The 19,893-nt window shown below is 36.1% G+C and overlaps 1 protein-coding gene across 1 annotated transcript in view; it reads right to left on the reverse strand.

Moving 5' to 3' along the window:
• The window catches only part of LOC149807077 (FAS-associated factor 1-like), a 101,945-nt gene that overhangs the window by 45,966 nt on the left and 36,086 nt on the right, over window positions 1–19,893 (reverse strand). The window contains exons 9-10 of the mRNA XM_089961557.1: window positions 14,288–14,351; window positions 11,992–12,073 (exon numbers count right to left, since the gene is read on the reverse strand). Of these exons, the coding sequence (XP_089817683.1) occupies window positions 11,992–12,073; window positions 14,288–14,351 (146 nt within the window). The remainder of the gene's footprint in view (window positions 1–11,991; window positions 12,074–14,287; window positions 14,352–19,893) is intronic.

The raw sequence follows: 19,893 nt of genomic DNA on the forward strand, positions 1-19,893 counted from the left end.
GTAACAATACATATATCGATACAACAGATGGAGAATTGATTTAAGTATGTAACTTTAATATTCAGCAGTCATGAATAATTATTATTAATTTGCCCTGTTATTTTTTAAGTATAGAATTCATCTGAAACAGCATCTGCTGTCCTAGGCACTCATTTTTCTTAGTAAAAATGAAAAAGTTTATAAGGAATACTCGCTCGCTGTCTGCAAATTAAAACAAAGCAACATGGTTGAAATCTGCCCCACCCCTATTCCATGCTATCTTAACCCAGAAGCATGTTCAGCATACAGGATACATTCTAAATGTGTTCTGTATCTATAATGAAGTACTGTACCCATCATTTAATAACCATTTTTACTCCAAGTTTTTATGTCGAATATTTTCTCGTCCACTTTGGTTGATCTGAAAACTACACTACTGGTGTGTCATACAGTGAAATATGTTACAATGAAATCAAATTTAGTTTAACAACCATTCATGTTATGCTTGTTTACACATCTGGGTTCTGCAAGCATAATATGAATGGTTGTTAAACTAAATTTGATTAGCACACTGTGCCGTAGAATAAGCATTATGACATAGTTTGAACCTTCCATGAAGGATGTTTTACAAACGTGTATTTAAAATATGGGCTGCCTAGAAAACCCCAAATCAGTTCTTTCCGGTGTGGTTCATGACATTTTCATTCACCAAATACTGGCTGGTGATAGTGATGATGACAACAATTTTTAAAACTATGAAGTATATTGGATTACTGGAGCTTGGAAATTGTTAATGGAGATACCAGTGAGTGATTTTGAGCCAGAAAATGGTCACAAGTACAAGTCGGATGTTTGTGTTGGATGGACAAAAACAGACTGCACGATGGTCAATCTCCAATTCAGGGGTATTTCGGAAATAAATATAGAATGGCAGAATATTGAGTATATTTAAGACAGAGACAATTTAAAATTTATCAATCAAATTAGCCATGCATATAATATGCTACAAAACCATATGTCCTTAATAGGGTTAAGATAAACTGAATAAATAAGGATGAAAAAACGAAATTAATAAGTAAAGATATTTATTTTAATACCTCTGTCTGCATAAACAGACTATGGCATTGATGGAAAAAAACAACCCTAATACATCATTTTGGAACAGATAAGAAATCTGGTATGATAGTCAGTAAAATACTGATTAAAAAAATAAGTTTATGTTAGTGAAAGAGCCTATTTTGGTGCAAATGCATCCAAAAGATAATATCTGTGAGCTCTGGAAAATTGTAAATAACAGCCGCAAAGATCAGTTACCCAACATCCTCAAACAGAGAAAGATAGCTATGTATATTGCCCCTTTAGAAGGAAGTACAGAAAAATATTCATACACAGATAAGGAACAGAGTATGCTCAAAAATAATTAACAGATTAATACTTATAAAACCAGGGGTGACATCTTTTAAAGATTTTGATTTCATCTGAGCTCTTAAAAAAGTTGAGCAGGATGAAAAAGAGACAGATATTGAAGTTTTAGATAAATATTGAACTATGACCATTTCCTCCTCCCCCTTCTTTTTACTCCCCGCTTCTTTTGGTGACAAAGGGTGAAAGTCCTCTTAAGATAAAATCCTGACAGCATCTCTCCTTTTATTGTAAGAAGGGGGAGGAGAAATAAAGGGGAGTAGGAAACAGTCATAGTTCGATATTTACCTAACACTTCAATATCTGTCTCTCTTAAATTGTACATGGGGAACAAAATTAGAATTTCTCTTTTTATGCTGAAATATTAAGCCAGTGAATGATGGTGTTGATGAAATAAATAAAATTTGCACAGAATCAGCATGGGGACTGATTTTAAACCACTCAAGTTTATCATCTTGTGTAATTTTTAAAAAAATTATCGACTGGGACAGGGTTTTGTCAATAGTTTTCCTTCTTCACTAACAAATACATGTATCTGTGACTGAAGCAGTCTGTTGCATCTGCAAGAAGTACAACAAGATAGATTTTGTTGGTATTCATTCTCATTCCCATGACCAGATACAAATCTAGATTATTTCTGAATGAGGAAATTCCATTCTTTCTTCTGTTTTGAAGACAACATCATAATGACTTTCAAAGCATTCATGCCATGCAAACCAAAGGGCCTGGTGGCTAAAATGAGTTTAAATGGAGCCACCATTAAACAGCAACTCAATAACAACCAACAGATAGTCTGTTTCAAAGTATTTTGTTTTCTTGTCATCGATGAGAATTGCATATAAATATCTGTAATTCTGCATACTGGAATACAACCAGCATGTCAATATACATAAAGGGGCACCATCTACCTTCCAATGATGGAAAGGCCATCATGTTCATAAGTGTATTGATATGTATAGTATCACAGGCTGTGTATCGTGGATCATATCAATATGTGGCACAGGTGTATTGTTTCACCCCTAGTGACTTGTGGACAGATTGGCATCATTTTCATGTATGACCATTATAAGTCTTCTGGATAAAGCCTCATGTCAATGTGACTTCCATTTGGAAGTAATAATAACAAGGTTTTCAAGATGGTTGCCTGGACAGTCATATTGGATGCTAGATCAGCACCACCATGTTTGTAGTTTTATGGCAATCTTTCAAGTAGTTTTGTTGGTGTAGCAGTAACAGACTTGTGATAATGAGCTGACAGACAATTGATGAACAGGCCTTTTCCGAACTCTTCTGGCCCTTGACCAGTAGATAAAACAGAAGCTTTAACCTTTAAAATTTCTGCCAATATCAGCTGATCATTACATAAAAGGGAGAATCTTTCACAAGAAATGTGATCGTGGAATACAACTTAACTGGCTATGCTGATGAAAAAAGGTAATATTACTTTCCACTTTCTTATCAATAATGGAGCATAGCAAGAAACGTTTTCAATAAAGCATGCTTTTATGATCTTAAAATAACCTCGTAGCTGAATCCGACTTAACAAAGATAACCATCACACAATAAATAGGACCTTTTTAAAAAACATAAAATCTATCTACTACTATTTCTTTCCATTTTCACTGAGAACTGATTATCCCAAAATCAAAATACAATTAATGGCATCTATGTAAGATCTGTTGTAAATCAGTATAAAAGCTGCATATAAACTCTTCTTGAAATCCAGTAACAATTAAGGAAAATTTTGTTTGCAAGCAACAATCAGGTGGCATAATTCGTTTAAAAAAATTATGCAGATGTGGCATGGTATCTTTAATATAACAAGCATTACAAATGTGCCTGAGAGCACTCAGCTGGTAGATATCTAACTCAAAACCCAAATGCCAGTGCAGTTGGCTAATAATTCTGAATTTGTGTGATGTTTTCTGTCATTGGAAGGATTCTTTTAGTTCTAATTATGGCAGCCATTTTGGATGGCAGAAGAGGCTTATGCCAAGATGTTTTGTTACCAAAATTTTGTCAAAATGTTAAGGTAACAAAGGTCCCTTGATTGAACTGATTTTATACTGACCAAAATGAATTTATATTAATCCAAGAAAAGACTATCTCTTCCTTTCACGTACCAAGTGACGAAGCAAGCTCTGATATCCTTATGCAATAATATTTTTACAAACTGGCTGCTGTGGCAGCCATATTAGATGTAACATCAGCATCATTTTCATTTAGGATCAACTAGATGACATCTGAAGTCTTACAATGAAAACCCCTTGTCAACATGGCCATCCATTCTGGAGAAGTAGCAATAAGATACAATGATGGATGCCACTGTGGCCATATCTGACGCAAGAGTGGCATCTTTTCATTTAGTATCAACTAAATATTATAAATCTTTTGGTGAAAACACTATGTTGAACATGGCCATCCATTCAGTAGGAGCAACAAGAGATCGTAAGAAGTCATCTGATTAAAACCCATATCAATATGACTTTCTGAACAAAAGTAGCAATTATTTTTCTGTACAGCAGTAGTGATAACAAAATTCTGCCATGGGGAACATACTGTATGTCAGCTAAGCATCATTTTCCTTTTGGACCAACAGAGATTATAGGAAGCCTTCTAGTAAAAACCCTCATGTAGATATGATTCTATCCAGTTGGAGGAGCAATGATAAAATTTTCAAGATACTGCCACGTCAAACATTACTGGATATCAGATGACCAAGAGGTGACTATAAAAAGTATTCTGGTGAAAATACCATTTAAATATGACCATTCATCAAGAAGTAGCAATAACAAGGTTTTCAAGATAGTTGCCATGGCGGTTATATTGGATGTTAGATCAGCAACATTTGTATTCAGGACCAAAAAGACATCATAAAAGGTCTCTTAATGAACACCTAAATGCTGATATGACTGTCTTATTCAAGAGAAGTAGCAATATAATTTTCAAGATGACCACTGTGGCAGCCATACTGGATGTCTGAATAACACCATTATCATTTAGAGACAAACTAACCTAGGAATGAATGTGTGTATGAAGTATCATAGCAAGCCTCAAAGAAGTTTAGGAGTAGTAATAACAAACTTAATAAAACAGATGGACAGTTAATAGACAATGGACAGTTAATAGACTATGGACAGTTAATAGACTATGGACAGATAATAGACTATGGACAGATAATAGACTATGGACATTTATCGACAGTTAATAGACTATGGACAGTTAACAGACAATGGACAGTTAATAGACTACGGACAATTGATAGACAATGGACAGTTAAAAGACTATGGATAGTTAATAGACTATGGACAGTTAACAGACAATGGACAGTTAATAACTATGGACTACAGGCCATCCCATAAGCTCATCTGGTCTTTGACCAGGAGACCTAAATGTTTGCCAGCTATATTCAAGAGATATGACAGACATGAATGATACATTCTGCATAAACAAGAATTACCGAAGTTTCACATATATTTTGAATATCTAGTGAAAACTTGTTTTACATTGTGGGAACAGATTTTGTTGAACATGTGTGATGAATATACAGAAAAATCCTGCAAAGAAATTATGATCCGGGTACACTAAGTACCATCATGTTGTGTAACATATCCGGCAATACTGAAGTACATCAGTTAACTTAAAGAAAATGTCTACATTATCTATGCTGTATGAGATGAGAGAAAGGGATGTGTGCAAAACAATGGCTTCAATGTTACAGTTACAAATTTAAATCAATGCATGCTACAAGAAATACTTAAAACATAATCATTGCTTACTTAATATATCTTTTTGTAAAGTATCATGAATATGGTATCAACATTTACAAGAAAATTGGCAAATGAATAGCATGAATAATTAAAAAAACCAACCAATCTCAAGATATTCATAATAGCAGATCCATAAGAATTCCCTTAAAAACATGCACAATGAAGCATATATTATTTATAAAATGCCCAAATCTGACATTGGAGTTTCCAAAAACAATTTCGTATTCAGGCTTGAAAAATAAAATTGTTACAACTGAAATTACACACAGGTACTGAAACACATTTTTAACAGGTGTAAATATACCTTAGGGATTCTCTGTAAACAATACTATATGACTAAAGCTTGGGAGTAACAAATTAATTTCAAATGAAAACTGGGATCTCCAACAAACAATCTAATTATTATCCAAAAGAGAAAATAATAAATGAACAATATTAAAAGGTATGTTTAACTTAATAACTATACCTCTGCACTACTACACAGCTGAAGAAAAGGGAGCAGCATGTTGATTACAGCAGTAAAACCTTCCACCAATACAACTGTTCAAAGTTCAACAACAGTATATGTAACTTGAATCTGTCACACTCACTTAAGAATTAAAAACAATATCTGTAATTTGGTGCAGTTTCCTCGTGACAACTCACTCATGTATATCTGAGTGATATGAAGATGATATCTGCATTTCTGAATACATTTTTGAAAATAGGATTAGATTTATAAAGTTTGATATGTACATTAAAGATATGACGATTTTTTAAAAGAAATTTTGTAAGTAAAGGAGCTCCCAATTATTGTGATGGCTGTTCACTCTGGGATTAATGTTGATGATCTCAGTCACTTAACTCAGCAGGTGAAATATTTAATTTTTCAATGCAAATGATGAACTAATTTCAACAACAGCGCTGTTAGGTGCATGTGTGTATGCCCATTGATTGGGTTAACTATGATGGTTTTGTTTACCTTGGGGTGAAAAATGCATTGAAAAGAAACATAAAGAAGAATTATTAGCTTTATTGTTGATGATTCAATGCAAATTAAAATTTGTCAGCTTTTTTATAAGCTGATGATTTTAAACTTACAATCAAGTTCAGAACTGACAGATTTCATCTCAAAATTAAGCTCTTTTGGGGAAAAAACATTAAGAAGAATATGATCACAGTCTGACTCCTCTTTAGTCATGATCTACTTAAGAACAACTTCCTCTTTTCACTTGAGTACAGATTATCAGAGGGGTGGGTATGTGAGAGGATGGAATCTCTACAATGGTACCAGGCAAGTTTTTAGATTTAAAATTAGTTTTAAACCTACATTTAAAAAGCAGTTAAAAATTACTAGTGAATTGCTGAATTTACCTGCTGCAAGGGAGCCCAATAGCTTCAACAAACCTCCACTTACCCACACGGTAGTACCTATAGATTAGTGCATTTTGTAAGGGAAAATATGAATGAGTTTTTCTGAGTAATACTGGATGACCTTGGGCATGACGTACTAGTCTTAAGAAACAAGTTCATATTTCCCATACAAATGCAGTAACCTTTTTATTATTACTCATTTGTCTTTCTACCTAAGGCTTAATAATAAAAAGAATACACTACAAGAAACAAAGTAATTCAAGTTATGCTGTATTCCAAAATAAATACACAATGGTGGATTCATCAATACACAATAATATTAATGCACTCATAGCACAGCCCAGTAACCTTAGAGCTTTGTCATGCATTTGACATTAGTGTTTTTTTATATAGCCGAATCAATTCTGTACAGTGTACATATGATTTGAGCAGTGTACTGGCATTGAAACAACAGCACCTCTGTTTCTGCTGTCATTGATTGTTTTGAATCATAATGTGCAAAACATATTCTTGTAACTGAAATTATTACACAGATGCTATGGAATATCACATTCATTTTGTTTTGAGTGCAGAAAGGAGAGTGTGATTTGGAAATGTAGTCAAAATTACTGCACGATTTCGATGTGATTATCAATTACTGTACAATTTCGATGTGAGTATCAATTACTGTATAAATTTGATGTGAGTATCAATTACTATACAGTTTCAATGTGATTATCAAGTTTTGGAATCAACATGTCATTCAGATTTCCAGAACTAAATAATAAAGTACATTTTGAGGAAATTCAAAATGCATAACTGTTGGTATATTTATTGCCATTCTTATTATCAGCTAAGGAAGACATATATTTATGTCCTGTCAGTTGCATGCTCTCTGTTGGAGGAACTCCAGCCATGACCTGTACAGATTCTATCACTAACCTAACACTGTATCAAAATAGTTCAATGGGGAAAGCAGCAAGTTGTGTGACAGTCCATTTAGTCTCCAGAAATAATACTTTCTCACCATCTTCACTTATTGGCTCTGATGCTCTTAGTTTCCTACCAAAACCTTTAGTTGCAGTTTTTCATCAAATCTGGTGCTTTCGCTTACTTGTTGTTGTTGTCGTGGGCTTTAATGCCATTTTGCAGCTTGTGATAGGCTATACATGGCAGCCAGTATTAATGGTGGAGGAAGAACCAGGGGAAACCCCCTGGAAAGAACCACCGACTCATGAGAAGCTACTGGCAAGCTTTCTCACATACCCGCATTGGCTGAATCTGAGACTCAAACCAGCGCAGAGGTAAGATGGCAGTGATCCGTAACGGAGAGTGCTTTAGACCACTCGGGGCCCCTTTAGCTTACTTGTAAAATGGTTGTTGTTGTTGTTGTTGGGTTTAACGCCATTTTTCAGCACATGATAGGCTTATACATGGCGGCCAGTATTAATGGTGGAGGAAGAACCCGGGAAAACCCCGGAAAGAACCACCGACCCTTGAGAAGCTACTGGCAAGCTTTTTCACATATCCACATTGGCCGAATCCGAGACTCGAACCTACGCAGACAGAGGTGAGATGGCAGTGATCCGTAACAGAGAGCGCTTTAGGCCACTCGGGGCCCCTTCAGCTTACTTGTAAAATGGTACATGTATGATAGATATACAACAGCATTTGGCCTCAATATGATTTTCTATGCTATTTTTATAAACCCTAGAGAGTGCTGGTCATAGTCTGAACCATTCTATTTGCAAAATATTTTGAATATTTCTCCTAAAAAACTTTAAAATGATTACAATGGTATTTTTAATTACTGCATCTCTCGTATTGTTGCTGACATTGCAAATATCATGTTCATTTGTTTGCTTGTTTGAAAGCTTTGTTTGTGACTCAGTAAACTCGTCCACAACATTACCATTATCATCTATACTTTCAAATGGATGAAAACAACTTGTTTAGTTCATTCACAAACAAATCTCATCAACCAAAAGCTAAAGTGTTTACTACATTAGTGTACATGGTTTGTTTACAAAGTAGTTGCTAATATACGAAACTTATTTTAGACACACGTCATGCAGTAGGAAGCCGTGTAGTATGGAAAAATACAGCCTGATTCTGACAATGTAAACAAATAACACAAAAAGATTCCATTTAGGCATCAGCTGGGGAGATGCTGGTCTCTAAAGCTCATAATGTTGAAATTAGAAAAATTAGTATGACACAATTGGCAGTCTTCTGTGGCAGAACCCTAAAGGAACTGTTAGAGAGCGTTAAAAAGGGTTACCCTATCACCTTTAATACTGGATAGAGAACATTCTTTTTCCTTGAAAATGAGGAGAATAAAGTCTGTAACTACATTAATAGAGGGACAGCTAGGGTCAATGTGTTTCCTACTGCACCAATTACAGAAAAGTTTCCACTCTGCACCATAAGCTCATGAATGAGATTGCTTCCTAACCTGGAAAATCCAGTTGGCAACTTCATAAACTGGTCTGGGCAGACTATCACATGAGATGAGCCAAGTGTTAAGGCAGAGAATCTGCAGCATCTTGTGAGAGCAGATTCCTCATCTGTGGTAACTTCCTTGGCTCATTTACCAACAGTCTGAGAAATCACTGAACCATGACTGTTGGGGTCACAGGGGAGCTAGAAGGATGAGCCAAAAAGTGGTAATCCTGACTTAGTGGAGCATCTGCAGCAATATATTAAAAGGTGGGAAGGCATACATGCATAAATGATACCAGCTTAAACTGAGGCATATACGGGTAGCTTCTTGTTCAGGTTCATGTCAAACAAGTTCCTTAAGAGTCTCCTTCAGAGTTAGAAAACTGATCATGCTATTGTAGAGACCATTTCATGAAGACCATACAGTCCCCGCTCTAGACAGATTTTCTGAGCCAAGATATTTCTCTTACCTGGAATATGGCAGACTGAGAGTGACCTTTTCTTTGCCCACTTTTCAGGCTTGTGTACCTTTCTGATGTTGGGGGTGACCATAACAAGATGAAACCCAAGGTTCACACACCTCTATGGCCAGGAACACTCTCCACATTTCTGAGTTGTTTATCCTGTCCAGAATATGATGCCTTGGCATACAGATAGAAGTGGGATTCAATGGTGTGAAATGGTACTCTGGTCAGAGACCGGTCACAATTTAGCCACCAATGTTGGTGGTGTTAAAAGTAGAATTCCAGGGGTATCTAAGCTGATATTAGATTATTGTTTGGTCTCCAGTCTGCAAAAAGCAGGAACTGGAGGGGGGAGGGGCACAATAAAACTCTCCTTTGGGAAACAAAGTCTGCAGCTGAGTTCTGAGTTCCCAAGACAGAGAGGTAAAGGCAAGCCAACAACAAGGTTTTGACCAGAGGACCTGTTAAGCAGGGCAGGATTCGATTGATCCTGTTGAGCCCTCCTTGAAACCTCTGCATCCTGCTAAGGAAATTCATCCCCACATATATGAAGTCCTGACAAGGGATGAGATAGACTTCTTCAGGTTAGAGATAAGACTAAGATGAGTCACTGTCAACCAACAGTGGGACAGGTCCTTCAAATGTGAATATATGAGACAATGTACATCAACCAAGTGTCACAATACTGAAGGATGGGCAATCCCTAAAGACTTCAAGAGGGCTGTCACTACCCTACTCATTTTGGTAAGAACTCTGGGGTAAAGGTGAGACCAAATGTTAGAGTCTGAAACTGAAATACCCCTTGGTTGAGACAAAAACGTATTTTCTGAGTGGCAGAAAGATGGGACTTTGAAGGTATGCATTTTAAAGATCAATGGAGATTGCCCAATGGAAAGGCATTATGGCATTCCTGATTGAGGTGGTAGTATCCATATTGAAACACTCTTCCTGGAGAAATATGTTCATGGCAGAAAGGTCCATTATGAACCAAAAGTACCTTTTCTGATATCAGAAAGATCCAGGAATAGAAAGCTGAAGTCATTTTCCACCCCTCAACTGTGCCCTTCTACAGAATATGGTGTGCACTTCTCTTAATTGAGCCAGTTAGGACTGGTGAAGGAAGATGGGAGTCAGTGATAAGGGATGATGTTCCCAAAAATGAAGCCAGTATCCATACTTTAAAGTGGAGTGGACCCACACATTGCCTGTGCTGCCCATCCAAACACCTTTAAAAAGTACTTAACATATCTGTCAGTACACTGGGAAAAGGATGATGTTGCAGGAGAGCATACAATTCCCTCCAACCGATCCCCTAGCCCCTTGGGGAAGGCTGAGAAGCACACACAAAGACTTTCTCTCTTGGCCTCTCCACCCCACCTTGCCTAGCGAATGATGGGCCAGAGAACTTGGAGACTGTTGAGACTGCATCTGCTTAAAGAATGTGGGAGTAGGTCCCTTAGCTCAGTCTGGGTGGGTGCACTTCTTGGCTGGCTTTGACATTCCTGGAGCTCCTGCCAAGGACTACCCTTTGCTGGTCCTTCAAATCCTGTTATGCTATGGAGGGAATGAGAACTCCAAAGAATGTTTCTACCTCAAGAGGTGCAGACCTTAAATGGTACTTGTGTTCCAGTAAGACCGTAGACATCTCCATGGTGGCATCCCTTTGGAGGTGAAGACAAATGACATGCAGCCTGCATGATGCAACATTTTTGCTACAAAATTCAGCAAGCTCTGAAGAGCCATTGGAAACAATAATTCCTACTTGAATAGGTTGAAGATGAATTTGATAATGGCACTGAAATACCAACTGAAGAAGACAATGGCAGTGATGGAAATGATACCAAACTGAAAACAACAATGAATAAGATGGAATGAATTAAGTGATTGATGGATCCTTAATGATCCTAACAATACCTACGTTGTTATGAGGAAAACACTATGAGTGCATTTAGACTCAAATGCAAATTAACCCATTTTTTCCAGCATTTTTCCTTCACCTTGTCAAAGATTACATTCAAAGATGGGAGTTCTCAATTGATTTTATGGTTATATATATACTGTATGGGTTAATGGAAAAGTAAATCACTTTGTACCATTCTGTGTGTGCTTATATTTCGATAAGGTGCCTGAAACTGAGACTATTATGTACATAATTTACTGAAAGCTTGGTCAAAGTTTAGCTTGACTTAAGAAATACAAAGCAAAAAAATGGGCAAGTTATTTCTAGTTCCCTTGGTAAAAATCAGGCCATAATGATCCCTCTTAGGGATACAGCTGGTGATAGAGCTATTAACTGCCCAAAGCGATTCCTCTTTCTTTATCCTGTAAATGACAGTTTGGTTCAGGCAAAAATGAGCTAACAAATAAAACTTATTTACTGGGCAATAAAATAATAAAAATTCATCTGGGAGAAACTGCTGAAGGGGTTGCAAAAAATTCAAGAGCTATACTGCAAGTTGCTATATCTAAATTATAATGAAGCATGTTATGTTTTATCTCTGCGTGACTAACATATGCATTATATATGCGAACCATGTGTGATAACTTTGCCTGTGTATACATATACCAGCATAAGCACTTACATCTTTGGCTTTACACATTAATGAGTCCTTTATTGCATTATCCAGTGATCCAACGTAGAACACCGGATGACATTCCCCATATCTGAAATGGCCAAAAGAAAAAGTGAGAAAAGATTCCTTATTAACCTGTGCCTGGATAATAATAATAATAATAATAATAATAATAATGAGGACTTTGTATAGTGCCTAATCTTTAGAAGCACTAAGCGCTTTACAATATTAGACAACACCAATAACATAAAAAAAAACATATATAATGATATTATTACAAAAAAAGACACCATGAAATTTAAAAAAAATCCCAAAAAACAAGCTGAAAATATTTAAGGTAGGGAACATTATTAGGTCTTTAAGTTTGTTCTTGCAGTGGAAATAAGTAAGTTTTAGGATCACTCTTGAATGGGATCACTGTGTCTTTGTGTCTAAGTTCAGTGGGCAATTCATTCCACACTCCTGGGCCCTGGTATGCAAAAGAACGTTGTTGTAGTGAGAATAATGAGTATACAATTGTCAAAAGAGGACCATAAGTATCTAGCTGGTGTATAAAACAACACCTATGGATACCATTTTGTAAAAGCTGACAACATAATAGGGACATTGATGATAACAAAGGAAGACTTGGTTTTGCTCCAATCAATATGAACATGTAGATATTTACACATTTTAAATCGTTTAAACAAGAGACCTCAACAGGATTGATGTTCTAGTGTACAAAATGAATTTATGAGAATTCAATATAAGAACATTTCTTTTTTTAACTTCTAGTGCTGAAAGCATCTCTGATATTCTTGAGTGACATGATATTGAAATTAGTTGCTGTGGCAAGCAAACTGATTGCAAAATTGGTACTATTTTCATTTAGTACAAACTTGACACCATTAGAAAACTTTCTGTGAAAATCCCTGATTAATATGGCCATTCATTCTGAGCAATAAGTGACAAAATTTTCAATACACTCATTGTGACAGCCTTACTGGATATATGTTGGGCATCATTTTCTTTAAGACCAACCATATATCATAAAAAATCTTTTGGTGAAAACCCTATGACAATATGACCATCAATTCTGGTGAATAATCTGTAACAAAATTTTCAAGATGGCTACCATCTTGTCTGTTCAATCAGCATCATTTTCATTCAGAACCTACTAAATACCATTAAGAAGCCTTGCAGTGAAAACACTATGTTGATATGACTTTAAATTCAGGATGAGTACACTTGGCACCATTTTTATTCAGGACAAACCAGATATCATAATTTGTCTTCTGAAAAATGATTTTCTCAATAGGAACAGCAATAACAATATTTTTCAAGATGGCCACCATGGCAACCATATTTGCAATCAGATCAGACCAACCAGAGAACCTCTTAGGTCTTCTGAGTGGGTTTCCAGAGGGGGACCACTGTATATGAAAGTGCTGACATCACACTAACAACCAGGTGTTGGGTAAGCCTAATGTCTTGCTGAACCGCACATGGTATACAATTCTTAAGTTTTACATCTGGCTAAAATGTTGACTGTTCCTCAAAATTTGCCATGATATACTTGAAAATAACTAGTAAGTTCTAATAAAATGCACAAGTTTTTGTCTTTTGTCTTTTTTGGCTGATTTTAAAAAATTTGACATGTAATACTTTTATTGTATTTATTAGTACAAAAAACATGAAGTTTTGAGTCAGTCTATCAATGAAGTGTATACTACCATGTAAAATCAATTTCTTGCGGTATAACCTGTACAAATTTATTTCTATGAATTCCCAAGTGAAATTCTAGCCATGGATTTTTAGCACATTTGTGTTTGCTGATGATGGATGCATATGATTTGATCTTAAAAGGGAAGAGACAGCACATTTAATGATGCAACAACATTGGAGTACCTGCATGTTAACTTTATTTATATCAAATGTACATTGTTAAAATTTCACATCCGCAATATTAAAATCCATCAGTTGTTCAGGTTTCTTATTCCCAAGTTCTGATGAAAGTTGCTAGTACTCGCACACCCAACTGCTACTTAAATCTGAGCCTCCTTCACTATTTTATTGATGTTACAATTAATGTTTATAAGCAAGTTATCTTAGTAAGGTGTAATAACTTTCTGGCAAAAATCAAACAAACTACAAATCTTCTTTTACCTGTTTAACTCTGAACATAAGGCATCAGCTAATTATAAATTCACTTACATTTTGATGAAAACTTTTCAAGGCGTAAGAATGTGGCATAATACTTAATACTGTTACTTAATATTAATTGAAAATGTTAAGAATAAATAATATACTGAAAGACATCCAGTACCTATCTCTGAATTCCCTTGTGAAATGTTCTAAGGCTTCCATCTCATCATTTACAGATTCAGGCACTGAAAAAGAACTTCAGATATAAAAAATGATGCACAATAAGCAAGATATAAAGTTATCAGATGTGGCTACAGTGGCTGACACCAAAAACTAAGACACCAATGGTTTATAGGGGTGAAGAAATCTATTTTCTGTACTGTCCAAGTTGGAAATTTGTTTTTATGGCAAGCAAATTTTGCAAGATTACTTATCGATGGACAAGTAAAATGCAGCCTGTAACTTGAAAAGGCAGTGGTTCTCCTTTTGTCTGAGCAATGTTTATAAGTGGTATTCATAGTAACATCAAGTACCGTACTGGTACCGTGTATATTTACATAATGTATGCTGAAATTTATCGATTAGGACTGAAACCAGCTGTAGCTTCTGTGGATACAACCAGTGGAAGTAGACAGTACTGGTTTAGGTGATATCTTGTGATGGTTATATCAGAATGAATTTCATTGGCTGGGCTTCCACAAAGAATCTGTAGTTTTGAATCAATCACTGGTCTCCATGAAACCATTATAAGTGACTACAACGAATTTTCCTGGGAATGCATCTGATGGATTATTTTCTTATAAAACTAGGGGTGAATGATGAAAAACTGAATGAAAAGTCAACAAAACAGGTTAAAACTAAACTTGACTAGGAATATGATAAAAACAAGAGAATGGTAGTTTAAATATTCATTGGTGCAGGAGTTGTTTGGTTCAAGGTGAACAAAGACTGAACAATCAGATCTTGTAAAGTAACTAAGTTCTACACAGCATCATAAAGTTATTAATTGTAGCTAAAAGCCACTAATTTGTTTCACACAAAGCATTTAATACAAATTTAGGTACTTTTAGCTACATTTAATGAGGCTGACCTGAAAATTTACTTAATTACAGATGTGATAAAATTCATGGTCCTTTGTTGAATGAACTAATACATGTATGAAATGCCTCTCAACTGCAGAAAAAAAACAGTGGATTGTTTGCAGGGTAGTTTATCACAAGGAAAGAATGCTCTTAACACACCCAACAAATCAAAGTACAATACAAGTAAACTTTGATAATGAAAAAGCCAAATCTGAGAAAAAGAAGTTGTGGGTGATTCAGACAGTGTTCAATCAATACAATGTGAGTTGTGGGTGATTTAGACAGTGATCAATCAATAGAATGTGAGTTGTGGTTGATTTAGACAGTGAGCAATCAATACAATGTGGGTGATTTAGAAAGTGACCAATCAATACAATGTGGGTGATTTAGACAGTGACCAATCAATACAATGTGGGTGATTTAGACAGTGAGCAATCAATACAATGTGGGTGATTTAGAAAGTGACCAATCAATACAATGTGAGTTGTGGGTGATTTAGACAGTGACCAATCAATACAATGTGGGTGATTTAGACAGTGACCAATCAATACAATGTGGGTGATTTAGAAAGTGACCAATCAATACAATGTGAGTTGTGGGTGATTTAGACAGTCACCAATCAATACAATGTGAGTTGTGGGTGATTTAGACAGTGACCAATCAATACAATATGAGTTGTGGGTGATTCAGACAGTGACCAATCAATACAATATGAGTTGTGGGTAATTTAGACAGTGACCAATCAATACAATGTGGGTGATTTAGACAGTGACCAATCAATACAATGTGGGTGATTTAGACAGTGACCAATCAATACAATGTGGGTGATTTAGACAGTGAGCAATCAATACAATGTGGGTGATTTAGAAAGTGACCAATCAATACAATGTGAGTTGTGGGTGATTTAGACAGTGACCAATCAATACAATGTGGGTGATTTAGACAGTGACCAATCAATACAATGTGGGTGATTTAGAAAGTGACCAATCAATACAATGTGAGTTGTGGGTGATTTAGACAGTGACCAATCAATACAATGTGAGTTGTGGGTGATTTAGACAGTGACCAATCAATACAATATGAGTTGTGGGTGATTCAGACAGTGACCAATCAATACAATATGAGTTGTGGGTAATTTAGACAGTGACCAATCAATACAATGTGGGTGATTTAGACAGTGACCAATCAATACAATGTGGGTGATTTAGACAGTGACCAATCAATACAATGTGGGTGATTTAGACAGTGACCAATCAATACAATGTGAGTTGTGGGTGATTTAGACAGTGACCAATCAATACAATGTGAGTTGTGGGTGATTCAGACAGTGACCAATCAATACAATGTGAGTTGTGGGTGATTTAGACAGTGACCAATCAATACAATGAGAGTTGTGGGTGATTTAGACAGTGATCAATCAATACAATGAGAGTTGTGGGTGATTTAGACAGTGATCAATCAATACAATGAGAGTTGTGGGTGATTTAGACAGTGATCAATCAATACAATGAGAGTTGTGGGTGATTTAGACAGTGATCAATCAATACAATGAGAGTTGTGGGTGATTTAGACAGTGATCAATCAATACAATGAGAGTTGTGGGTGATTTAGACAGTGATCAATCAATACAATGTGAGTTGTGGGTGATTTAGACAGTGATCAATCAATACAATGAGAGTTGTGGGTGATTTAGACAGTGATCAATCAATACAATGAGAGTTGTGGGTGATTTAGACAGTGATCAATCAATACAATGAGAGTTGTGGGTGATTTAGACAGTGATCAATCAATACAATGAGAGTTGTGGGTGATTTAGACAGTGATCAATCAATACAATGTGAGCTGTGGGTGATTTAGACAGTGACCAATCAATACAATGTGGGTGATTTAGAAAGTGACCAATCAATACAATGTGAGTTGTGGGTGATTTAGACAGTGATCAATCAATACAATGTGAGTTGTGGGTGATTTAGACAGTGACCAATCAATACAATATGAGTTGTGGGTGATTCAGACAGTGATCAATCAATACAATGTGAGCTGTGGGTGATTTAGACAGTGACCAATCAATACAATGTGGGTGATTTAGAAAGTGACCAATCAATACAATGTGAGTTGTGGGTGATTTAGACAGTGATCAATCAATACAATGTGAGCTGTGGGTGATTTAGACAGTGATCAATCAATACAATGAGAGTTGTGGGTGATTTAGACAGTGATCAATCAATACAATGAGAGTTGTGGGTGATTTAGACAGTGACCAATCAATACAATGTGAGCTGTGGGTGATTTAGACAGTGATCAATCAATACAATGAGAGTTGTGGGTGATTTAGACAGTGACCAATCAATACAATGTGAGCTGTGGGTGATTTAGACAGTGAGCAATCAATACAATGAGAGCTGTGGGTGATTTAGACAGTGATCAATCAATACAATGTGAGCTGTGGGTGATTTAGACAGTGACCAATCAATACAATGTGAGCTGTGGGTGATTTAGACAGTGACCAATCAATACAATGAGAGTTGTGGGTGATTTAGACAGTGATCAATCAATACAATGAGAGTTGTGGGTGATTTAGACAGTGACCAATCAATACAATGAGAGTTGTGGGTGATTTAGACAGTGACCAATCAATACAATGTGAGCTGTGGGTGATTTAGACAGTGACCAATCAATACAATGTGAGTTGTGGGTGATTTAGACAGTGATCAATCAATACAATGAGAGTTGTGGGTGATTTAGACAGTGATCAATCAATACAATGAGAGTTGTGGGTGATTTAGACAGTGATCAATCAATACAATGAGAGCTGTGGGTGATTTAGACAGTGATCAATCAATACAATGTGAGCTGTGGGCGATTTAGACAGTGACCAATCAATACAATGAGAGTTGTGGGTGATTTAGACAGTGACCAATCAATACAATGAGAGTTGTGGGTGATTTAGACAGTGATCAATCAATACAATGAGAGTTGTGGGTGATTTCGACAGTGATCAATCAATACAATGAGAGTTGTGGGTGATTTAGACAGTGATCAATCAATACAATGAGAGTTGTGGGTGATTTAGACAGTGATCAATCAATACAATGAGAGTTGTGGGTGATTTGGACAGTGATCAATCAATACAATGAGAGTTGTGGGTGATTTAGACAGTGATCAATCAATACAATGAGAGTTGTGGGTGATTTAGACAGTGATCAATCAATACAATGAGAGTTGTGGGTGATTTAGACAGTGATCAATCAATACAATATGAGTTGTGGGTGATTTAGACAGTGATCAATCAATACAATGAGAGTTATGGGTGATTTTGACAGTGATCAATCAATACAATGAGAGCTGTGGGTGATTTAGACAGTGATCAATCAATACAATATGAGCTGTGGGTGATTTAGACAGTGATCAATCAATACAATGAGAGCTGTGGGTGATTTAGACAGTGATCAATCAATACAATATGAGTTGTGGGTGATTTAGACAGTGATCAATCAATACAATATGAGCTGTGGGTGATTTAGACAGTGATCAATCATTACAATGTGAGCTGTGGGTGATTTAGACAGTGATCAATCAATACAATATGAGCTGTGGGTGATTTAGACAGTGATCAATCAATACAATGAGAGCTGTGGGTGATTTAGACAGTGATCAATCAATACAATGAGAGTTGTGGGTGATTTAGACAGTGATCAATCAATACAATATGAGCTGTGGGTGATTTAGACAGTGATCAATCAATACAATGAGAGTTATGGGTGATTTAGACAGTGATCAATCAATACAATGAGAGCTGTGGGTGATTTAGACAGTGATCAATCAATACAATATGAGCTGTGGGTGATTTAGACAGTGATCAATCAATACAATGAGAGCTGTGGGTGATTTAGACAGTGATCAATCAATACAATGAGAGTTGTGGGTGATTTAGACAGTGATCAATCAATACAATGAGAGCTGTGGGTGATTTAGACAGTGACCAATCAATACAATGAGAGCTGTGGGTGATTTAGACAGTGACCAATCAATACAATGTGAGTTGTGGGTGATTTAGACAGTGACCAATCAATACAATGTGAGCTGTGGGTGATTTAGACAGTGACCAATCAATACAATGAGAGTTGTGGGTGATTTAGACAGTGACCAATCAATACAATGTGAGCTGTGGGTGATTTAGACAGTGATCAATCAATACAATGTGAGCTGTGGGTGATTTAGACAGTGATCAATCAATACAATGTGAGCTGTGGGTGATTTAGACAGTGATCAATCAATACAATGAGAGTTGTGGGTGATTTAGACAGTGATCAATCAATACAATGAGAGTTGTGGGTGATTTAGACAGTGATCAATCAATACAATGTGAGCTGTGGGTGATTTAGACAGTGACCAATCAATACAATGTGAGTTGTGGGTGATTTAGACAGTGACCAATCAATACAATGTGAGCTGTGGGTGATTTAGACAGTGACCAATCAATACAATGTGAGCTGTGGGTGATTTAGACAGTGATCAATCAATACAATATGAGCTGTGGGTGATTTAGACAGTGATCAATCAATACAATGAGAGTTGTGGGTGATTTAGACAGTGATCAATCAATACAATGAGAGTTGTGGGTGATTTAGACAGTGATCAATCAATACAATGTGAGCTGTGGGTGATTTAGACAGTGATCAATCAATACAATGTGAGTTGTGGG

Source organism: Sinohyriopsis cumingii, chromosome 1 (assembly GCF_028554795.1).
Source record: "Sinohyriopsis cumingii isolate HCF-2022 chromosome 1, ASM2855479v2, whole genome shotgun sequence".
Lineage (NCBI taxonomy): Eukaryota > Metazoa > Mollusca > Bivalvia > Unionida > Unionidae > Sinohyriopsis > Sinohyriopsis cumingii.